Source organism: Tachypleus tridentatus, chromosome 10 (genome assembly GCF_004210375.1).
Source record: "Tachypleus tridentatus isolate NWPU-2018 chromosome 10, ASM421037v1, whole genome shotgun sequence".
Classification (NCBI taxonomy): domain Eukaryota; kingdom Metazoa; phylum Arthropoda; class Merostomata; order Xiphosura; family Limulidae; genus Tachypleus; species Tachypleus tridentatus.
Window position 1 is genome coordinate 48,211,173 of NC_134834.1, and position 25,454 is coordinate 48,236,626.

General features: G+C 33.0%; 1 protein-coding gene and 1 long non-coding RNA gene across 11 annotated transcripts in view; one reads left to right on the top strand and one right to left on the bottom strand.

Moving 5' to 3' along the window:
• The window catches only part of LOC143229213 (uncharacterized), a 314,530-nt gene that overhangs the window by 77,713 nt on the left and 211,363 nt on the right, over window positions 1-25,454 (bottom strand). Inside the window, exons 1-6 of one of the 9 annotated variants that reach the window (XM_076461216.1) lie at window positions 15,600-17,774; window positions 14,044-14,175; window positions 12,354-13,246; window positions 6,957-7,057; window positions 6,002-6,133; window positions 456-586 (exon numbers count right to left, since the gene is read on the bottom strand). In XM_076461216.1, coding sequence (XP_076317331.1) covers window positions 456-586; window positions 6,002-6,133; window positions 6,957-7,057; window positions 12,354-13,102 — 1,113 coding nt within the window. In that variant the 5' untranslated portion in view covers window positions 13,103-13,246; window positions 14,044-14,175; window positions 15,600-17,774. Of the gene's footprint in view, window positions 1-455; window positions 590-6,001; window positions 6,134-6,956; window positions 7,058-12,353; window positions 13,247-14,043; window positions 14,176-15,264; window positions 15,307-15,599; window positions 17,775-25,454 lie in introns of those variants that run through there. The other 8 variants (XM_076461212.1, XM_076461213.1, XM_076461211.1 and 5 more) reach the window with 8 other exon arrangements.
• LOC143229215 (uncharacterized) lies at window positions 4,048-9,392 on the top strand. 2 transcript variants are annotated; one of them, XR_013015751.1, is made up of 3 exons: window positions 4,048-4,341; window positions 6,998-7,205; window positions 7,962-9,392. It is a non-coding gene; the product is annotated as an uncharacterized LOC143229215 (long non-coding RNA). The 2 variants fall into 2 exon arrangements; XR_013015750.1 differs by having other exon boundaries at window positions 4,065-4,341; window positions 6,998-7,118.

Here is a 25,454-nt window from a genome sequence, read left to right on the forward strand (position 1 = left end):
AAACATTCGTCACAATAAGTTCACAACAAAAGTGGTTTGTACACCTCGAAAACGATAAAATATGTTGACTCATAGTAAACATCTTGTGACCCCAAGTGTCGCGATCAACGGTTTGAAAACACTGTCCCACAGTCTCTCTTTTGCATACAAAATACAAGTAATTTCCCATAAAATAAGAAGTATTAATTAACAATCATAAATATCTTTTCATATATGAAAATGTTTGGTTAATTTAACTTATTTAACCATTCGTTTCTAGCTTGTTTAAGTCTACGTTAACATCATAAGATGCTAATCGCAATTTAAGGGTTAAAAAGGCACCGCTAATCAACAGCAACTTTATAAGATGTATTTGAGTAATGTTCTATATATGTCTGGATTTGACTTATGATTTAATACATTTATCATGTCTTGATAGTCAATACAGAATGTTTACATTTTGGATCTTTACTTACCGCAATATCTAGCTGCAGCTTTAACTCCCTTGACTTTACTGTATTCAATGAAAGTAGATCAAGGCTAGCATGTTTGAAGCCATCCATTTCCAGAGACAGAAGTTTGAAGCTAATAACGTATCGAACTCTTTCTGCTGGGTTCAGTAAAATAAAAAATTATAGGAGACAATAAAATATATTAAAAAAAGAATCTTAGCTTTAACAATGTTTATCAAATAATAACATAGCTCTAGGAGCAGTCAGGTACAAGAATTGGTAATTAAAATTATTTCTATTAATTAATTTAATACGTTTATAACTATTCCAGATAATAAAGTATATTTATAACCAAACACCTGTCACAGTGATTGTTTGTAATAGTTCCTTGTCTTCACCCAGATATACCTCTATACCTTCTAGGAATAATAGATTTATAAACTACCTTTATGAACCTTCTAAAGATAAACGTCTCTTGCATTTATTATGGTTAATCAAATTAGAACAACCTTACTGTAGGAGTGTGTGTGTTTTCTTATGGCAAAGCAACATCGGGCTATCTGCTGAGTCCACAGATACCGTAGGAGGTAAAAGGAAAAAGCGAAATTATATTTTTCCACACTTTGATTTTGAATTCAAAATGGACAAATTAAGAGGAATATGAAAAAAAAAAATCTGTAATTTTTATCATACTTTTTAGGCCTAGTACAAAGTCAGATTAAGGAGATGGGGGAAGCAGGCAGGTTTAGTAGTAAAGCATTCAGACCAGAATTTTATAAGTAATTCAAATAGATGTCAATACTATGTTTTATTGACTACAATTTAAGCGCTACACAAATACAAGCAATGGGCAGATAATATAGAAACATTAATTCTAATATTTATAATTTTTTGTTAAACACAAATATGTCTAATGTACTATCTGTGTTGTGTCCACAAGTGTCTAAAACCAGTATTTAGAGTTTTAAGCCGTTAAGAGTTTTAAGAGTTATCTAGTAGGGGCCACTAAATGTAATGACAGCAAATGTTATTGTTAAATGATGTTTGTTTGTTTTGGTATTTCGCACAAAGCTACTCGAGGGCTATCTGTGCTAGACGTCCCTAATTTAGCAGTGTAAGACTAGAGGGAAGGTAGCTAGTCATCACCACCAACCGCCAACTCTTGGGCTACTCTTTTATCAACGAATAGTGGGATTGACCGTCACATTATAACGCCCCCACGGCTGGGAGGGCGAGCATGTTTGACGCGACTCGAGCGCGAACCCGCGACCCTCCGATTACGAAGCGCACGCCTTAACGCGCTAGGCCATGCCAGGCCTTGTTAAATGATCAAGAAAATGTTATGAAAGATTTCTTAAATTTGGTTAATCACAGAACCACACAATAGTCTATTTGTGCTGTGCCCACAACGCGTATCAAAACCCAGATTTTAGCGTTATAAGTCTTCATCCTCACTGCTGAGCTACTGTGGGACCATTTATGAAACAATACGCTAAAGAAAAATTATTAATTAATAGGTTTATATTAAATGACTAACATCACTGTTGTCACAGCAATACAACTGTAAATATCTGTTTTATCACGAGTTTTCCAGTTTTTAATTAATCGTTTAACTTTACTCTTAATCTGGATGACCTTCGACGAGATGTCCGGAGCAATTTTACCCATAAACACATCTCTCTCTTCCAGCATACGCTCATGGTCTTTTTATTTCTAGTATTTCATCAGCTTATTGCGTAGAAAACGTAATCTTATTATTTGCTCACAACAATGATAAAATGACTTACACATTCGCATCAATTTGTTTTAATAATTCAAAGTGCTAAAATTGTGGTATTCCATTTTAACAAACAACTATGTTTCTACATCTTAATAAATAAGTCATTTTAAAACTCAAATTGCAACACTTATTTAATAATTCGATAGTTGTATTGTAATTACAATTAACTAGATTTTAAAGCTGGATTCAAGATTAGCATAAGCAGCAAAAGAAAATTGTCAACACAAGTGTGTAAATAGTGTTTCCGATAAAGAGATGTTACACAAACGTGATTTTAACTCAGCAAAACAGAATATACGAAGGATTTGGTAAGGAAGAACAAATGTAATGATTGCATGATGAAGAAACGAAGCACGAACAGTTTAAGAGAAAAAAAGAAAACATTATTGAGCTTTAGAGTAAGCTAGTACAATGAAAGAAAAGTAGTTACTAAAACGTCGACATCAATTACACAGGTCTGCGTATTTAAGCTTCATAAAAGTTATTTTGGTTTCAGTAACGGATTTTCCGTTACTCAACTAGACAGGCTTTGAAAGTAGTATTCATATTTTGTTATCAGTTGTTGTTTTTTTTTTAATTAAGCGCAAAGATAGACGAGGGCTATCTACTCTAGCAGTCCTTAATTTAGCAGTGTAAGACTAGAGGGAAGGCAGCTAGTAATCACCACGTACTGCCAACTAATAAGATACTAATTTTTCCAATGAATAGTGGAATTTACCGTAACATTATAAAGGCTCTATGGCTGAAAGGGTGAGCATATTTGGTGTGACGTGGATTCAAACCGTGTGAATATTGTTATTAAGATGTAAGGAGCAACTAAAAACAGTAATCTAGATTCAGATTTTGAAAATTTCCTTACTGAATCCATTATATGGAGGTTATATGGATTTTTTTAATAAACAGGGATCTATAAACTGTATTTTATTTCACGTAAACTGACATTAAGTTATAAAAGATCATTAAAATTGAGTTTATATGTTTATAATAAAAAAAAACAATAATGAGTCCCCCGTTTAGAGATAAATGTTTGTGGACTCTCAAGATTGGTTATACGTATTTCAAAATTGACAATAACATGTAAATACTCGTTCAAACAAAATTTGCGTAATGTTTATGCGCAGTTGGAGTTTCCTGTGCATTTTGACAGATTTTTGATTTACTGGTACATGTAATAACACTCAGTTGTACTTATATATATAACATTTATATATATTATATATATTACACTCAGTTAAATACATATCTATGTCTCCTCACGTTTTGGAATATTCTCATAATTTGCACAAAACGACTTAACATCCTCTATGTATGCCACAATTTGCAAAAAACGTCATAACAAAAGCCCAAATTATGGTTTAGGGGTGAGTATCAGATTTTACTTATCCGATCTTCTTCAAAGTAGTGATTAATAATTTAGGAATTTTTCAAAATAACAATATAAATTCAGATGCTAAAAATTTATAAGCTAGAGTTTCATATGGAGATCAAAGTTGTTGTTTGTTGTTTTGTGTGGAGCTCTCAGGATTAACTGCATCATTGATTAACATTGAATATTTTGTTCGTGTAGTGAATCATTCGAAATAAGTACCACGTTTATATTTTCCGAAGTTTCTTATTGTGTTTTTAAATGAGGACTATAGGTTTTTCGTTTGGTTCTCAGGACTGACGTATTTGAAAATTTAGCAAGAATATTGTCCTTAAAACAAAAGAGCAAATTTTAACAGTCAGTGTTTCTCGTGAATTTATACGGATACTGTGATATTAAAAACGAAACTGTGCAAGAAGTTTGTATTTTAGAATGACTTGAATAAACTGAACTCAAGTATTTTGACGCAGCAGGAATGACATGACAAAGAAAGAACTGTGAGGACAAACTATTATGGTTGTTGAGAGTACTAAGTCCGACTGTTCACCACAAAGACTAAGTAAGAACTCTTTTTCAGTAAATACAAAACCGATGTTTTTGCTGCTATTTGAGCCAACCAATTACAAATCGGTAAGCTCCGTTAGCGACAGCTCTCTCTTCGGATGTGACGGACAGATCAGCATCTCACAAGATCAACTAATTCTCTTCGGAATCCGACAGACCAATGAGAATACGGAACATTCAAGGACTTTCTGTTCCCAAGTGTGAGTCAAAAAAATATAAAACATTTTGTAATATGTAATATATTTAAAATTGTAGAAAGTTGTAATTATTCCAGGGTTAAAGTATTAAGTTTAGACAGAATTAAGAGATGAGAGTGGAGATTAAATACTGACAGATTTATAGCTTTAAACGTAAAAATTCAGGAATGACACAAATAAGTCAAGGTCAGATATGAAATCCATATGAGCTTGTTTTATATTTTTATTCAACATAGCAAGGGAAACACTACGTGACATGTTCGTCTTCTTACATAACATCAGTAGCGAGAATTAAAATTAAATGTTCCAGTCGTTTAGAAAAACAGAAACACAGGACTGTATAAAACGAGCATTCCAATAGTGTAAAACAAAATTTAAAAATAAGCCTCTTTTTTTCATTATTGAAGTTGGTTTTGTATAACTCTAGAACTAGGATTGACCTTCACATTATAAAGCCCCCACGGCTGAAAGAGCGAGCATGTTTGGTGTGACGAGAATTCAAACCCGCGACTCTCAGATTATGAGTCGAGTGCTTTATCCGCCTGGTCATGCCGGGCCGTGTGCTAGTGAAATCCTAACAACTTTGTGTAATAAATAGTTGATTAGTGAAAATATATTTTAATAACTGGTATTCAAAAGTCAGATGTTTTAGACTGTTTGAAATTTTATTAGAATGTCAAAAAGAATAAGAATTTTCTTAGCACAAATCATTAAAGCTTGCGATTCAAATATTTAATACTCATAATTTTGTTGCCAACTGATAGCAGAATATCTTTAACATGACAGCCATATCACATATTTGAGATGGCTTTATAACTAAACATTCTTATTAAGGTCTACCCTAACTGTGTATCCGTGCTATCGAACCTAGTTAGGTGAAACAACTAAAAAAATAGTTTATCTTTTATTGTGCCAAAAACCCGTCGTTTTACTCTTAAAATAAAATGATGTCTCTAGACCAGGTGACGAAACTCACGTTTTACTTCAGTTATTTTTATCACACTCCTCGTAAACATTCTTTTGTGAATTTCAAATCAAACGTTTGTAAAAACAGCATTGCAGTCAACAACAACGCAAAAGTATGATATACGATTAAAAGAAATTTAAATTACACCTGTATGGTATACATTAACTACTTAGGAAGAAAGTTAAATTAAATCCGTGAATTTGTTTGTTTGTTTGTTTGTTTGTTTGTTTTAAAGAAACGCCATACTGAGCTATTTGCAGCTTCCACCGCGGGGAATCGTACCCCGGATTTTATTACCGCAAAACTGTAAAATTATCGCTGTCCACCTAGAGACATTTATATGGTATATTATGTTCTTAACAGAAAAATAAAATTAGATAAGTGTAGCAGTGTATGTGCTTAACAGAAAAATATATTCAAATGAGTGTAATGGTATATTACATGCTTAACAGAAATCTGAATGAAAGTGGTGAAGTAGTGTACTATATGCTTCATAGAAAACTATAATTTAAGAAGGAAGTTTTCAAATTGAACTTATACTACAAACAAAATCGGCTAGAATGGTTTAATATTTTACATTTTCACTTGGATTCTTCGTTTAAATTCGAGCTTATCACTATATCCGTGAAGCAAGCATTCAAGAAAGTTTATCGTAAACATGAGAATATATTACGGTTTCTGTTCAGTAACAATTACCTCTTTCGAGACAGTAATTAAAATCATCCGTCAGTTGCTGTCCGGGAGGACACGTGCATATATTAGTACTGCTAAGTGTTTCCTTGCACAAATCAGAACACCTCCTCTGTTCACATTCACGAGGTTTGGAATCTAGAACATTAAACAAAACGCATGAACATTCTCTAATAGTAACACCGGCACGACGCACTGTGTCTTTATCGCCAGTGACAGAAAGATCTAGTTTACGTAAAATGCAGATGTTAATTTTTATTTTAACTGCATTCTTTTTTTAAGATTTGAGTAACGCTTTCTACTTGTGTTGAAAACCCCCGAATAGAAAAGGAATTTACTCATTTGTCACCATACAATTCGCTTGTCCAAAGATGAAACCGAAAAGAACTTATTATAGAAAGTCTTATCATAAATGGGTAGTTAAGGCGGTTTATTGTAAGGATTTAAACTTCAATAGAAAAAATAGTAACACATAATTAAGCCAGTGGAACGTACGCATTCAATATATATGTATATATATACACACACACAATTACACATAGGTATATAAATATATATACTGCACCTACATTTTTTACAATTGAAGTAATACCTAAAATATAGCAGGAAATATACAATAATACCACATCGCCATGGTATACATAGGTTTTAACAAAGGATTAGAATGTGAAATTAAATCGTACACTATATATATATAGTAAGGAGCTTATTGTTATTTATCAGATGTATATGGAAATATATATTTGTACACATATGTATTACTTTAAAATATACAGTTTTGATACTAGGCTGCTGTTTTCTACAAATATAATACACCTCAAAATTATATCATTCATTTACGTATTGAACATGACTTATTTCAGATGAAAATTATCAAAATTTGTTTACAACGTGTGAAAGACTCAGACTACTTAGAGTTTTTCGATTGCTAAGATTTATAAATCTTCAATGTACAACCTACCCTTCCTGTTATGATATCTTTTTTGTTGTTTCCTTTCGCAGAAAACGCCTTCATAGCCGGAAGGACATTCACATCTCCGAGCTCTGGATCCAATGTAGTGCCTATAGCAACACAAAAAACAGTAGTTAGAAAATTCAGTAACTGTCCGTGTTGTGCTGACGTGTGAGTCAAACACAATTTTCAAGTTCTGCTAACGTTTTATGGGCAAATATTGAATTTAGGTGAAAAAACAAAGAGCTGATATCCACTGTATGAAAATTGTATTAATACTTGTTTATATTCAGATATATTAAGTTGAAATTATAGTTGAGTACATGATTATTAATTAAGATTTGCACATGAGAGTCTCTTTACAGTTGTTATTTATTTTCGTAATTATCCGGATTTAACGACATTTAATCATCGTAAACGCTTCTATTGAAAATTATTACTAACCATTTAATTGGCACTTTTCATCAGCCGGGAGAGAAAAGAATGTAGGAGAAAGTTTTACGAGTACAAACTAGTGTTAACTAGATAGTTTCTCGACAAGGGTTTCTTACGACACTCACCGCTCTTCTAATTGGGTGTTATTTAGTTTTATCCTTTACCTCTCATCTTTGTAACATTTCTCACAAAAGCAGGCCTGTTGGAAATCGATTTTATTAGTTCTAACTTATTTCACCACTTTCTACAAGGCTTTTATCCGAGCTTTCCTTTAGTTACGAACATTTCAACATATAAATTAAAACATTAGTAAATGTACATTTCATATCAAGGTACAGCGACACTGTAGCTTCAATAAAACATAGCTTTAATCAAATTGGACGCATACAATAATTTCACACCTACACCGTAAACACCTCATTGGAACGCACAGCTAATAATGTATCATGGTGTTTTTGAGTCCATTTTAACTCAGTGATAACCTAAAGTAATTTAGGTGCATGAATAATGTATGATATTGCACATAATTTATTATTCGATGTCATAGAGCGGATTAATTGAATAATGATTCTATTACAGATTTCGATTCTTTTCACCAAAAGTGAAATTGAAAATATTTGTAACGTAGAAGCTGATTCGCTGAATCCACTGTTGCGGACTATAGTTTCGCCTGTACAATACTTATGAGCATGGACGACTCAAGTAAACCAAAGATACACTTAGATCTCTTAAAACCGTGAAATGTATACAATATTTGTTGTTGTTTTTTTAGTTTTGGTATGTGCAAGACGTATATACATACATATAAATAAATACTTCTGTTTGTTACTTTATAATAAATAGCTTTATTCTACAAAGATACATTCAAGAATATAATATTATTTATTTGTCATTTGAATATGACTAATGGGTGATGACAATTTAGAAAATGATCAAAATTTCTTTGAAACGTTTTGTAAGAGTTTAAACCGCAAAGAATAATTTCGATTTATTTCAAACTCATTTGTGAGAGAAAACTATATCTCAAGTTGTTGCCAGAAAAAAATTGTTTTTTGTACGTTTTGTAAATGTAAAGAAACATTGAATGCAAATTACTTATAATAATTTCCTCTTGAGAAAATAAACCTTGATTTGAAAATACTTCCTGATTTCGAAACCTCTCATTTGCTCTACTTGTCTCACCATTAACTGATGTGCTTACCTCAGATATCTCACCTTCTGAGGAAGTAGCAGCATAATTAAGATTGCAGTACTAGAAACCCGATTTTTGTTTATTTCTCCTCAAACTGTAATTTTCAGTAATTTGAAATGGTGTCTAGTAGCAGTAAATTTATGTTCTCGCTGTCTTTAGAAATAACATAAACTAAAGAAAATTACAGCTCTTGTTATAAGCCTTCATAATTTATAAGTTACATCATACAACGAAAAAAACTTTTACTTATAAAAAGTTCTCAACCCTAAAATAGACGAAATATCTCGAGCAAATTCTGTTGATCTGAGAAATGAGAATGATTTATGTCATATTTTCCTTCCAGACCCTGCCTCTTATTAAATATCCGCAAAATTAATTTTTAAATTAATAATTAGGCATAGAAAAAGTGTTTTTTGTACGCTGTACTTTAATTCTGTATTCATATAATCATGATTTAAAATGATGCTTTAATTGTTGTTCAATACACATACATGAGTGTTTGTGTTCGATTTAATCAAGTGTAGAGACATTCATTAGCTTTACTTTTTATTGCAAGATCTCAACTCTTATAGCAGAATTCTATTTGATCAACAAAAAAGGATTTCTTATTATTAAGGGAGTGATTTTTAACCCTTAAGTTATTGACTTATTTTAAACTGTTCATCGTCTGAGCGGTTCTACATATTGCATCACAGTGAGTGTAATTTCGTGTGTTTTATGTCACATAGTGTACACAGCCAACCAAAACTGTGGGAAATCACTCATTTTCTATGTAAAATACATAATGGGTCGAAAGTGTAACTAGTTGAACTAATTAAAATATTAGTGGTGTTTATAAACTTTTTGCGTATGTGTGGCATATTATTAGTGATTCTGTCACCAAGAAAAGTCATGGATCCCGAAGCAATATGATGCATGACTGATTTAGAAAAGTATGGTTAAAAAACCTGAATGGGATTACATTAAACACATCAATAATTACAGTGTTAGAGGGTTTGTTTGTTTTTGAATTTCGCACAAAGCTACTCGAGGGCTGTCTGTGCTGGACGTCCCTAATTTAGCAGTGTAAGACTGGAGGGAAGGCAGCTAGTCATGACCACCAACCGCCAACTCTTGGGCTACTCTTTTATCAACGAATAGTGGGATTGACCATCACATTATAATGCCCCCACGGCTGAAAGGGCGAGCATGTTTGGCGCGACGGAGATGCGAACCCGCGACCCTTAGATTACGAGTCGCACGCCTTGGGGTTAGAGGGATATAACCAGAATGTTGACTGGCACTCGAACGGAATCTTCCACAGCACCTGTGACAACGGTAATATTCAAACATTCTTAAGGTATTATTTTAACACAATGTTTTAACAAACCACGTACCTGACCAGGAGAAATTGACGACATTTGTACCCTCAATGGCCCCTTTCTTAATACATTTGCTTCATGATATTATTTATATATCATTAATACATTATTTTTACCTATAGTTTTGGGAACAATATTTTTTTTCATTGTGGTATAAAGAATACAGAAGAATAAAGAATAATATCGACAGATTTGTTTGATACTATCTATAATGATAAAAGATTAAAAATCGTCTGGATAACACATATCCCAGACGAAATAAAATTCATTTCATGCCTTCTAGAACATGTAACAAAAATACAGTTACGGTTTGTACATAAAAATACTTCTTAATAGTGAAAAATTACCGATTCCAGGTGGTTCAGCGGTAAGTCCAGGATTTTATAACGCTATAAACCAAGTTTCGATATGCCCGGTTAGTAAAGAACAAATAAAATACAGCGTGCTTATAAGAAATCAACCAATCAAATTCACCTCGTATATCATATTAATAGCACTATATCGTTTTGCCTTATTCTATTCACTAAGTTTTTTTTTTATCTTTGACTCTTAAGTTTCAAGCCCTTCTCAACTTGTTTTGCCTATATATTTTAATATGATACGAAGTACTGTACAATAATATTTTATTTTTATTAAAAAATGCTTCTCTCCCAAGTGGCTCAGCCAAAGATCTAAGGGCTAATAACGCTAAAAATCGTGTTTGGATACTCGTGGTGAGCAGAGCACAGAGAGCTCGTTGTGTTACTTTATGATTAGCAAATAAATTGTCAAAACATAGTTCGACATTTAAAACTGTCTATATGGCTCTGTAGTGAACGATGAAGAAATTCCAATGTTTCTGGTTTGTTTTTTTGTTGTTTTTTTACATTTCCAGCAGTGAATCCCTTTTCTTTTCAGTAATATTTCAGTAAAAATTGAAAATAATTGAATAGAATCATAATGTACATCAAATTAATTTATAATTAGAATGGTCAAATACGCTAAAGTTACCTTTTAATCCTTTTTGTTGTCTTTCAAAAGTGGCCCGGCATGGCCAAGCGTGTTAAGGCGTGCGACTTGTAATCTGAGGTTCGCGGGTTCGCATCCCCGTCGCGCCAAACATGCTCGCCCTTTCAGCCGTGGGGACATTATAATGTGACGGTCAATCCCACTATTCGTTGGTAAAAGAGTAGCCCAAGAGTTGGCGGTGGGTGGTGATGACTAGCTGCCTTCCCTCTAGTCTTACACTGCTAAATTAGGGACGGCTAGCGTGTTTATGAAGCAACGGGCCGCGAACCGCAAATCTTCGAATTCAGTCAGAGTACGCTTACTATTATGTAACACTCTGAAAAAGGCTGAAAGCTCGCAACAAAAAATAAAAAATAATGTGGCCAATGTTCCCGTAATATACTTAATTAATTCTTACTTCAATTTCAGAACATCATTCAGATGTCTGGGTGTCAGAAGAGAGCACGGATGTTACGTAGTTCAATGACGTTATTTTTTGTAATCCAATTAATATTCAAATTTCTGTCAAGTACTAGTTATATCTAAATACTTTCATGTTCAGCGATGACTTTAAAAGGGGAAATGTTAATCGAACCTTATAGTCGATACTCTTGTAACATTCATCGTAACTCAAGTCTTATTTTCAACACTTGTTATCTACTGTCAGCAATCTCTTGAAATTGTAAGTCAGTTCGCAGCTTAATCCATTTTGTATTACAATGGTTTTAGTTGCAACTGAAAAACGTTTTCAAATTAAGTGGATGTGCATATCTGATGTAAATAAAACGGAACGTGACACCGTTTCTTGCTTATCTTGACACTGATAGTTGTTAGTGTTGTTAGATACAACTGAACAGCTTTAGGTTGGGACATGAGCTAACATTTTGTCGTTCGCTTCAGTAGCACTCGTCATATTTATGATTATGTATGTTACTCTTTATTTCTAACTTGACTACTTTCTATATGACTTACAAATAAATACACATTACTAGACGTTCACGTTAAAGCGGTAGCATATTTGTAAATTACGTGGAACAATTATCAGTCGTTAGGTTACAGAGTAGTCACGTGCCAAATTTTTGTGCTTTAAGTACAATATAAATACAGATTGAAAAAAACTAGACACCGGATTTCAATACGTGCGGTTGGTACAGTACAGATAACCTCTTGTATAGCTTTGTGCTTAACTACAAATAATCAATCAGCCAATCTCATATAGTTAGGTTTGAATATAAGATAATTTCTCTGAATCATTGCAAATGAAAACCTTATTTTATATACCGTTCCACTAACAGAAAAGTTTCGACATGTTACAAACGAAAAGCTATAAATGATTATTTGTGAAATATTTTAAGAAGCAGTACATGTAATTGTGAGTAAACATATTTCTGTTAGACGTACTTAAGAAGAAAAGATGTTTCTTGAACTCACCTGCAGTTTCCTCCGTTCAAGCACATTGTATCGTTGGAGTTGGGTCCACAGACAGGTGAATATTTACATTCACTTCCGTAATATGGATAGAAACAGTTGCACGTGTAAGTCTTAAAGGTTCTGGAAGCATAACAAACACCGTTAAAGGAACAGTGGTTTTCAATACATGGATCTCTTCGCCGCTCATTCTGTTTGTCAATGATTTCGTACGTGATGTTGAAACCATATACGTCAAGGAAAAAGTCCATCACTCGCATGTGGACGTTATCACGTTCAGTAACTTCAAAATCCAACACTAAAAAACTTTTGAAGCCAATGTATTGAGTTGGTTCAGCGTCCGAGCTGACAATTCCCAAATCTTGTTTCGATAATGTAATGGATTCGTCATAATAATCATATTCTGAGATTCGAACCCCTTCTCTCATATAGAACTGAGTGAAATATATGGCAATGCTTTTGTTCCGAGGAGCTTCTAAAACCCATTGACACTTTATTGGGACAGGATAACGTCTCGGGAAGTTGGGTGTTGAAATTACACCAAAGGGGGCTGTTAACCACCTGTTGCAACCTGTAAACCATATTTCTTGACTTTTCGATGGAATTTCTTCACATGTGGTGAGTAAAAAAAGTGGCAAAAGAAACCATAGCAATGACGTAGACTTGAACATCAAGGACCATTGAAGGAAGACGATAGTTTTCCAGTACACATGCTTCTCGGTTGACAAATACGTTTTATTCCTTAAGGCCATCCTTCACGTTATTTTATAGGGTCGTACCATCTCTGAATTATGCGAGTCGTAATTTTGTCTTCAGTTTTTTACAAATATCTGGAGTAAACGTTAGTTCTCTGAGTGTTGACGACATTGAAAATACATACATCTACGTGAACTCATCTGCAATTTCAAATATAAGAATAATACATGTAAAATGAGAAACATAAATATGGACTGCATCATGAAGTTTCAAGGTGACGGACAAGTTGATGTTAAGATCAAAATGTCTTAGCACAGTGATCAGAACGTCCTAAATCTCAACCATTATAGAAATTTAGTTAATAGAAAAAAAATCATATGAAATCTAATGTTATCTCCAATACATTTTTTTACCATTAATACAGTTTAGTAAACTTTTAGTTCCTTTTCTACCAAATCTAGTGCGTAATTTACAAATACATTACGTCACTTACATTGCATTTCTATATTAAACAGTGACAGAAAAAATTATTGGTTGAAGTATTAAACTCACGCTTATATATAACCATTCATATTTATGATATAAAATCCTTGAATGTAATGTATTTAAAGTATGTAAACATCAGTGTGTGTACATACTTGTGTGTATATATATATATATATTCAAGGCCACGTCCCGTGTCGAGTAAAAATCGTAAACAAAAATATTCTTTTCTTCTGCTCGGTTTCGTTTACATTGTATGAATACTTCAATACAACTTGCAATGCTTTCTCAACTTGATCATAAGTTTGTAGTGTTAATTAAAAAAATGAAACTGCATTAAAGTTAAAAGGTATGATATCAACCCAGAGCTGAAGATAAACTACATTACACACAAATAATTAGTAAGACATCCGAAGACTGTAACTCTAAAAGGTATTGTTTCTTTTTGAAAGATATGTAAAAAAATGTGAAAAAATTGAGAAAAATACAAGTGACACAAGAAGGATATGCTTACTTTGTTTCTGTAAAGTGAAGTACATGTTACTAAAGTCTATGTTCTCCAGTGGCTCAGCGGTATGTCTGGGGATTTACAACGCTGAAAACCGGTGGTGGGCAGAGCATCGATAGCCCATTGTGTAGCTTTGTGCTTAATTCAAAACAACAACTAAAATTAAATTTGTAATGATCTTACAAAAGTATCTTCCTTGAAAGTTTTTATTATTGTTACTTATTAAAAGCTTATGAAACATTGTAACGTGTTAAATTTTTTTTTATTTCGTGATCATAAAGTTTTATTTTCATTTGGCAATTTTCACTGCTCAGTTTTAAAATTTAAATTATATTATTGAATTTTTAGGGTAATAACATTCAAGCTTAATCGACAATGAGATCATTTATTTCTTTATTTTATAAACGCATCAATTGTATAAGTTGATTTATAAAACTGTAATAATTTTTCTATGAAAGTTTATAGTCCCGTAAAAAATAAAAACATTTGTAAAACATCAGCACCTTGTCTATGAGTGCTTAGATAAACGAACAAGATACAGTTAAAAAATCAACACATTTTTTGATAGTGTTTCTGTAAATGTCTATTGTCTTTATATATTAATTTTTTTTTGTCGGGTCAAGGTCTACACTTCTGCATTTGCATTGCATTCTAATACAAGACAAGGATTAAGCGTAGCTAATAGTTTGTTGTTTGTCTAGGTGTATTATACAACTGAATCAGTCTAATGAGAATCATTACAATTCTGTAACCCCTTAAACAGGTTATGGGGTGAATAAACAGATGTTGACTTTTAGAATTATTTGAAGGACCTGGTGACAGGACATAACGTAATGAAAAAAATTGCTGGTACGTCAAATAAAATAAAATTATTAATCTTTGTCAGCTAATTAGGACTGCGTCGCCCTCTACTGGTCATTGAGAGTTATTGGCCATTTTGATAAATTAATATTACAGTTGTTATTAATAGCACACATTTTCAATGTAGAAGCCGATTAGAATTTTCAAAACTGAAATAATGGTGTTTCGAAATACAGGATTCTAACATGAACTGAAAACGCAACTTTTATATAGATATGGTATAAAAACACTATTATTTTCAGCAAAAGTAATTTTACTTCAACCTCATTTCTCTAAAATACGTGACATAAAACATAACCTCCCATAGGTTCTTCTTTTTTTTCACAAAAATAATATTTTTAGTTACGAATATATTACACCACTTACCAGACATTTCAGAAGGGCATAACTGAATATAAAATCAGTAATCTGAAGAAAACATAAACATAATATTTACATTAGTTTGAGTAGCAGTTGTTATTATTTGAACAATAAGTATATACACAATAAGTTCTTTATCTGTTTTCTTTTTTTTTAGTAACGCAAAGATCCACTATAGGCTGCCTGCGCGTTGCCCACTGTGAGAAATCGAATCCCAGATGTTAGTGTTATAAGTCCTCACACTTGTTGCTGAATCACAAGAGAAATAAATATAGAAAGGGAAAAACTAAGTATTTGAAAATAATAAAAATAAGAAACTAAACGCTACATTTGAAACTTACGAAACTTGGTTTAGAATTTTCGTTCGTTTTCACCACTCCCCTTGTGTGATAACGGTAAATCTTCACATTCACAACGCTAAAATCAGGGATTCGATTTCCCTCGGTGGACACAGTAGATAACCCGATCTGACTCTGCTGTAACAAAACACACACATATACGATGGTTCAGCTTTTAAGAACGAGTATATAAATATCACACAAAGTAATATATATTGTCCTGGTTTGTGTTTTGTTAATGTAGATGTCTCTCGAAATTATATTCTTCTTAGGCAGGAAGGAAGTTCAACGTTCCTAGATGAGCACGTGGCCTAAAGTGTAAAATGTTTTCCGATAGTTTGAGAAGTTTATAGAACAGGATTATCGCACAATCCAGTGAAGTAACCGAATTGTCAAGAAAATGTTTCTTGTTAACTAATGACTACGCCAGTGAAATAACTGAATTATCAAGTGTTTGTTGTTAACCAATGACTACGTCAGTGAAGTAACTGAATTATCAAGAGAATGTTTATTGTTTACCAATGAATACGTCAGTGAAGTAACTGAATTATCAAGTGTTTGTTGTTAACAAGTGACTAAGTCAGTGAAGTAACTTACCTAGTATTTCTTGTTAACCAGTGACTACGCCAATAAGTCTGTAACTTGTGTACGTTATTGTGACTAGTTATTTTGCGTTGTGTTTGACACAAAATAAGAATGACACATAAAGTGACATATGTATGAAATATTGACGAGTAAATGGAATTATTAAGTTCTGCAAAGCTGCTAGTCAACAGCACCACCATCAGTTCTTGAGCTGTTTTTGTCTGATTGACCATAGACCTAAAACGTAGTCTTAGTGTTTTGTAGGAAAGAGACGAAGAACCAATCCTCGGTTGCATGCATACGAAACTGGGAGAACTGTTATGTGCGGTGCACATTAACTAAATAAGAGTTTAAAATTTTATGATTTTATATAAATTGCTTTTTAATAATAACATTGATTAACTATTATTTTATTTAGGCTTCTGTATTTTAAGACAGGGATATAATACCCAACAGATTCATATATAAATTTGTAAATTAAACATTTCGTTTAAATAAACATATTCATTAATATAACTTTATTCCAGAACTTGTGGCTGAAAATATTAATTTCTGAGCAACTAAAAAAAAAACGATTTGGTTTAATATTAAAGTTTCCCTTTCAGGCTTAATGTAATTACATTGCATAAAACAATTTAAGAATAATAATAACAAACAGTATTAGATCTGTGGCAGGACAAACAATGCTATAAAATAATTTCAGCCACTTCTTCAGTTAATTGTTTATGATGTAAGACATCTGTCGACTCATTATGTAATCTCAAATGCAAACGATTTGCTACCTAGCCTATGCTAGATGTTTAGTTGTACAACTATTGTGATTTCTTACGATATTAATCTCATTTGCCACTTTGTAGAAACTCACAAATTTCAATATGCTCCAAATGTTTCACGGCTAGACCTCGAAGAGGACATTCAAATGTTTCCTCATTTGTGTGTGCTATGGAATAAGTAAAAGCTAGCTAAGCCCAAGAAGCTGCTGCGAATTAATGAAAAACGGTCTAATTTTTTTTAGCAGAATCTGAAAAGCTTCGAAACCTATTGCAAAAGTGCTTGATCTTCTAGACAAGGAAGACCATAACCCATAACACGGGAGAACTAATTCTATCTGTGAATTCTGAGTCGTTGTATTGCAAGGTATACTCGTTCCAAAATTCGAGTTAAATGTTTGCAGCTGCGCTGAACAAGTTATTAGTAACATTTGTTGCCCCGCGCTAGTACAGCGGTATGTCTCCGGATTTACAACGCTAAAATCAGGGGTTCGATCCCTCGGTGGGCTGAGCAGATAGCCCTATGTGGCTTTGCTATAAGAAAAACACACAAACACACAGTAACATATGTCGGTTTGAAATATGTTGTAATGTTCACACTGTCTGTAAGGCACTTCTTTTACAGTCTATATTGATTTTTTCTTTACCCCTAAAATCATATCCATAATAATGGAATGGAGACGTGATCATGGAGTGTGATATATTAAAATTAGGAAATAAGAACATTTTTATTTCTTTTCGGTTTATTTTATTTGTTTGTTGCTATATGTGCTGTGGTCATTACGGGTATTAAAACCCAATTTTTGACGTTATAAGCCTCTAGACTTACAACTAAGTCACTGGTGGGCTTTTATTTACTTTTGTAAATTTATTAGAGACACTTAGATATTAAAACTAAAATTATCTCTAGTTATGGGGTTTTAAGTTCGTTTTACTTCACCGTATAGTAACATAAGTTAATTCACGGCCCAGCATGGCCAGGTAGGTTAAGGCGTACGACTCGTAATCTGAGGGTCGCGGGTTCGCATCCCCGTTACGTCAAACATGCTCGCCCTTTCAGCCGTGGGGGCGTTATAACGTTACGGTCAATCCCAGTATTCGTTGGTAAAAGAGTAGCCCAAGAGTTGGCGGTGGGTGGTGATGACTAGCTGCCTTCTCTCTAGCCTTACCTACAAAATTAGGGACGGCTAGCGCAGATAGCTCTCGAGTAGCTTTGCGCGAAATTCAAAAACGAAAAAACAAACCTAAGTTAATTTAGGTGTTTAAATAATGTTGAGTCTTGAATAGGCGAAACAACAATGCACAGTTTGTAAGGCAAATCAAAGAATGTATTAGGTGTGTGTCGTAGATTCTTTTATCAATGCTTCTTTACTTATATAAGTGTACTAGACACACTAAGATATTGAAGATTAAATAAAAACATCTTCATTTACAGATGGTGTTAAAAAAGACGTTTTATTTCATTTAGGCCAGGGCCAGGCATGGTCTAGTGTTAGCATGTATATGCTGTGACTTGTGTCTCGTTACTACAAAGAATGCGCTCCGAATTTTGGAATTGTTGATACGCAATAAGAATAATCATCAAATCCCATTATTCATCCAGATAAGAGTAGCCTACGAGTTGACGGTAGGTGTTGTTGAATTAGCTACCATCTCTCTAGTTTTTCAGTTTAAAATTTGGGACGGCTATTCGTAGCTAACCCACGCGTAGAAATGTGCAAAAAAGTCTAAAACAAGTAAACCTTTAGTACAATATCAAATTACAACACACGAATATGTACTGATAGCCCTGACAGTGCTTGTGGCCTAGCGTCATTTACACGTTGGCACGTCAGGCAAGTTAAATAAACATTCCCTGTTATATATAAGTTTATTAAACGTGGAGACTGGCAGTTTTAGTAAAACAGTAGAAACCTTATGATCTGTTGTTTATTCTGTCATGCTTACTAAGTACTATACTCATGGAAAAAATAACACAAAAATGGTACTTTAAATATTGATACAAGAAAAGGAGAAAATAAACCTGATCGTGAGCCACCACATGGAGACAGTGTAGGCCACATAACCGGCATAAACCGAGGTTTACACAAGTGAGATATCAGTTTAAACATATAACAGGTTGCTAAACTTTACACTATAGCTTTCTCAATCTATTTGCAAATGTATTCTGAGAGGGTACAATGAAATGTATATAAGCTGAAGTCTTTAACCCCAAGATACACGAGGAGTTAGGTTATTGCTCATAACCTACACCACTCGTGGTTATTAAACAGTAATACGTGTTTCACGAATTGGTGACGATGTCAAAAGTAATCAGATATTAAATAATCAAAATTCGTACTCAGTCTCAAGAACAGCGAAATGCATCATTTACATCATATCAGGAATCGACAGGTTCTTGACAGTAAAAACAAATATCTTTTGTTGTTATTAACTCTGAATTATCGATATGAATTGGATGAACTTGTGAGGCTCATTATTGTTATTACAACGGCAGTAGTTCATGAAATATTAAGGAGGAAAGTTATATTTTCTGCTTATAATATAGCCTGAGCTTGTCTTACAAAAGCCACGAAACCGTGATATCGATTTGAATGAGTAAGACTACACTGGGATATAGAAGAGGGAATGATTCAGCGTTTATGCTATTCAAGAGGTGTTTTTGTTCAAGCTTAAGAACTCTCCACTTATCTTTATTCCTTAGCTCGCCACTACACCCCGTCTCTCGTGCTTGTTTATTAACTTTTCACTGTGTTATACTACCTTATCATAGATCAGTCTAGTGTGTCAAATCATCACTAATTCACCATGTTGTGCTTGCTGATATAACTTTTTATTGTTTTGTAGTACCTTACCTTAGATCAGTTTTCTGTGTTAAATCATCACTAATTCACCATGTTGTGCTTGCTTATATAACTTTTTATTGTTTTGTAGTACCTTACCTTAGATCAGTTTTCTGTGTTAAATCATCACTAATTCATCATGTTGTGCTTGCTTATATAACTTTTTACTGTTTTGTAGCACCTTACCTTAGATCAGTTTTCTGTGTTAAATTATCACTAATTCATTATGTTGTGCTTGCTTAAATACCTTTTTACTTTTTGTAGTACCTTACCTTAGATCAGTCTTCTATGCTAAATTATCACTAATTCATTATGTTGTGCTTGCTTATATAACTTTTTACTGTTTTGTAGTACCTTACCTTAGATCAGTCTTCTGTGCTAAATTATCCCTAATTCATTATGTTGTGCTTGCTTATATAACTTTTTACTGTTTTGTAGCACCTTACCTCAGATCAGTTTTCTGTGTTAAATTATCACTAATTCACCATGTTGTGCTACATTATAAACAGACTATTTTATCGTAACTGTAAGTTACTTCAATAAGATTATAAAGAAAAGTTAATTCCTAATTTCTCCCTCTAAGTGGTACAGCAATATGCCTGTAAAGTTGCAACGCTGGAACCCGGGTTTCGATACCCATGATGGGCAGACCACACATAGTCTATTGTGTAGCTTTGTGCTTACCTTCAAACAAACATTCTTAACTTTGTTAAGTCTTGAAAGCTACATGTTTTACGGGAATTAAGTTTCGCTAAAGGTGCACTGACAATTATAAGTTTTATCCGTACTTTATCTACACAGTTCTGTGTGTTTCCAAAGCTGTTATAGAGAGGGCGTAACACGATTTATGTTATTCCTAATCATTACACCAGGCTGTTCTTAATCTGTGGTGTAAACAGATAAATGTTAAAACTATCCATAATATGCAAATAAGAAACTATACTACAGAGAATAATTTCGAACTTGGACACTAGATTAAGAAATGAACACAAGTGAGTTAATAAATAAATTATTATTCAGAGTTATAGTGTAAATCTTGAGATTCACTGGCTTGCTTACATCTTTGTTTTGACTATTATTAGTTACTTAAAGAGAATTGTGATTTAACGAAAAAATTCAAACAAACCTTTAAATTGAGGAATACCTAAAACCAACGCTGTTACTGTTTATTCCAGATAACATTTGTACAGAAGAAAAATCATAACTCATATCAATTTGTAAAACATCTGAACCACCTCTTAAAATGGTCTTGTTTCTCTTCAGAGGATTCAGAGAAAGCCAAAGTGATACTTATTTATAACGTTTGACGTAATCAATCTTTACCAAAGTAAGAATATTAATACAAGTTTATGTCCTTTCAATATACTGTTAAAAATAATGTCACACTAAATGCAGAACACTGGCACGAACATCTTCAAAACAGTGTGTAAATATAGTTGACTAATTGAAGTTATATTCTATACCAGTTGTGGAAATGCAAAATTCATGACTATTTCAGTCGTTACAAACAAAGGAAGCATTATTATTCAGGGTAATTTTTATTGATCTTAGCAATAAATTGCACTTTGAAAAGCGTTTTACTGAAATAACTAATTTGTTGGAAAAGAGAGGGGAAAAAAAGGAAAAAAACATACGCCATGTCATTTAGGAAGAAAAGCAATTAGGCTACCAGTATATGGTTTTGAAGCGCCCTTTTCCACCTTAAAAGTTGTGTTTTTCAATAAACGTTTGGTGCAAATGTCGAAATCTGTTGAAACTTTAAAAAACACTATTAGCACTAATATTTGTGGTACAATATAACGTATATTGATATATTTTTACATCATCCTTTTTACTTTCATTGTTTCAGATTTCAAATCAGAAGTGTGTAAAAATAATATTTCAGAATTACATTTCCAATGGAATCAGATCCACACTGTTTCATCCCAATCGAATGTTAGAAGTAGTGAAAATATATTATTCATAATAGTTAAAATACACATTTCAACAGAGTTTCCAAGTGTAAATTAAATTGTTGGGCTTGTTGGTCTACAACACCTGGAAAGCTTTCAGTGTTTAAGTTATAACTTCTACATTCTCATAATGCCTATATAGTGTTTTAAGTACATTTTTATCTCTCATTGTCCAGAAGAAACTAACGTTCTTTACTTTGATACCTCTGATTTGAATGCTGAAATTGTAAAATTAAGGGGAGGGTGATAAAACAACAACTTATTTTAACGTTGAATTTCAAGATTTGGTCAACTCAGCGAAGATAGTCAACTATAAATATTTTCCTTTAAAAAATGTAAAAAGGAAAACAAACACTGACGAATATTCCAACGAAGAATGGTTTATTAACTTTATTTCGTTTCCCTGCCTTGTTCTTAACGTAATCTTGATGTAACACAACGTTTAGTGATGTTCTCACGATTTATGCATTGTAATAATTTAAAATTGTTGAAACTTTAGTTGATATATTTCACTTGATGATACCAGCCCAAGTGAATGGTTCTGTGCTTTTAAGAATTCTTCTTAAACATTCAGAAATCCATTAGGAAAATACACTCATTACCATTTCTACCTTTGTATTGTCAGATTTTGTGTTGATGTTTTGAAAATACAATAAAAAAGTTGAACACGAACATACACAGGCATTATAAGTACTACAGGAAACTTCCACTGCTATGAATAACTAATTCTTTGATCTTATATAATAATGAATAAAAATTGTAATTGTTTTTGTATATAAATGTTTGACCAGAATAAAGGCAGAGAAAAACCTAACACATAAGACTTTTCTCTAATCCCTTATCATTTTCTTCAGAGTATGGTTCAACATAGTTAATAAATATGAAACTGTGTCTGCCATCACACCAAACATGTTCGCCTTTTCAATCGTGGAGGTGTTATAAGTGACGGTCAATCCTTTATTAGTTGGTAAAGAGAGTAGCCCAAGAGATGGAGGTGATGATAACTATCTCTCTTTCATCTAGTCTTACACTACTAAATTATGGACGGCTAGCGCCGATAGTCCTCGTGTAGCTTAGCGCGAAATAAATAAAAAGAAAACAAACGGTAAGCAAACTTATATATACTCAGATTATTTTGCATTTTTGTTTATGGTATGGATTCAGGACCAATCTAAACCTTTTAAGCTGACTGAATGTCATGAAATATTACGGGGGTTCCAACTGAAATTATATCAACAGCAAGGGTACCCAAACAGTGATTTAGTCAATTCTAATAATTATAGACAATTTGCTGTGTGTATACAAAACAAAGAAACAAACAAATGAATATTAAATTATGATTCCTTTTGTTGTTGTGTAATATGACGAAGTTAAATATATATCTTCAATAAATAGGAGAACGTTTACTAATCTGATGTTGTAGCCTTTGGTTAAAGTGCCAAACATTATTGTTGCTACTGTAACTACTAAATTTATCCATGCCAATGTCCAACATTTATTTCGTCAGCTTCACTTTGATGGCAGTTTGGTTCAGGTCATTTGATGACACGAAAGCATCAGTAAGAAGTAATTTTAAATAGTTGTTAATCTCGTAAAAATTAGATAATATTTAAAGTAAAATGTTTCAAGATTCTTCTAGAATTTGCCTAAACTCCCTGAAAGTTTCATTGTGATCACAGATCGGAAGAGTAGAAAAATGTTTGTCGTGTATAAACAAACATAAGTCAACGATTTATACTATAGGTGGCGCAACTCTGTCCTTTAATAGTTGCAGTTCAAAAGGAGTTGGATACTTGACACTGGGACACTAAGTAACAACAGAAACTATTTCACAGTTCATTTAGAAGAATTTGTTTGAACTTTGGCGTTAGGTCGTTCATTAGAAGCAAGGAATCGCGTGTTCATTCCCTGACAAGAACCTACTCGTACTGGGGAATTGAAGGCTCAGAAAGTAAAAAGTTTAAAATTTTTGTACCATGCTTTAATCACTGGACTTGAATTTTTCAACATCTCATATATATAGTGTTAAATAATGATAGCTATTCTAAAAGCTATAGAAATTACTATCCCAGTTTGTTTCACAACAACTCCTATAACTCACATTTTTAGTATACTGGAAAACGTGTTTTACGTAGTGAATATACTTACTCAAGACAATGTTACTAATAAAATAACTAGAAATAGACGAAGTTGTTGATGTATATATGTACAAAATTATTTAAATAATTAAAATCCCTTGTTTGTTTGTATTAAATTTCGCGCAAAACTACACGATGACTATCTACGCTAGCCACCCCTAATTTAGCGGTGTAAGATTAGAGGGAAGGCAACTAATCATCACCACCCACCGCCAGCTCTTAGGATACTCTTTCACCAACGAATAGTGGAATTAAGTGTTACATTATAACGCTGCCAGGGCTGAAAGAGCAAGAATGTTTGGTGTGATGGAAATCCGAACTCGCGATCCTCAGATTACGAGTTACGTGCCTTAACCACCTGGTCATACAGGGCCATTAAAAGCTCTAAAATGATAAACATTCAGCAGGTTGTACACCCTGATTTTTGGTAAAACGTTCTGAATATACTTAGTAACGAATTACTACTACATATTTTTTATTATTTTTCTCTCTTAAATGTGGATCCTATACAGTGATATTTATCTCTTATGCGGTAATTATGACAGCAATTTAAGTTATTGGTATTTCTGTAAATGCAATTTCAAAAAAATGTGATAAGTCTCTCAAAAATTATAACACTTTTTATTCTTTCATATTTAAATTTGATTCTGTTTAGTTTTGAAAGAGGGTCCTAGATGCTCCTCCGTAATCTTAGGCGGTGTTCAGTACGCTTCATTGTTTAAATTATGTTACTGATAACGCTATGTAACAAGATTTTTACTTTTTCTTGTTCCTGGATAGAAAACGTTGTTTCCCAATTGTTTATGTTTAAAGTAAATGGAAAATACCTATTTTTCTCTTCAAACTTTGCTTTTGTGATCTGGGTAATGAAATTTTCAAATATACCCATTTTCTGGAACATTCCAGGTAGATTCATAGACTAAATCTAGAATGTTGTAGAACTTACAAAATTTTCAAGAACCTTTTAGAATTTTCTTGAACTTTCCGTAGTAATACACTGCTGGCCAAAATCTTAAGGCCAATGAACATAAAGAAAAAATATGCAGTTTGAGTTGTTAGACTCAACCACTTATTTGAGTAGAGCCTCGAAAGATGAAAATAAGAAAAGGGAAAATAAAAATAAATATTTTTTTTAGCATTTAATAGGGAAAATATTAACACTATGAAATTAGCCAAAATACAAGCTGGTCAAAAGTTTAAGACAATACTGAAAATAAGCGTTAATAGGTAAACACGTAACGAACTTTAGTCATTTGTGTTCAAGCATTAGCGTTGTCAACATCTCCCACTGACATCCTGTGTTATATTGGGTGAAAACATGGCAAAAGCTAAAAAGTTGACAAAGTTTGAATGTGGCAGAATTGTCGAGCTGCAAAAGCAAGGTCTCTCTCAACGTGCCGTCGCTGGTGAGGTTGGGCGTAGTAAAACTGCTGTTGCAAATTTCTTAAAAGACCCTGAGGGATACGGAACGAGAATTTCAAGTGGTCGGCCCAAAAAATTTCGCCGTCGTTGAGCAGGAGAATTTGACGGGTTGTCCGGCAAGACACCAGCCGATTGTTGAACCAGATTA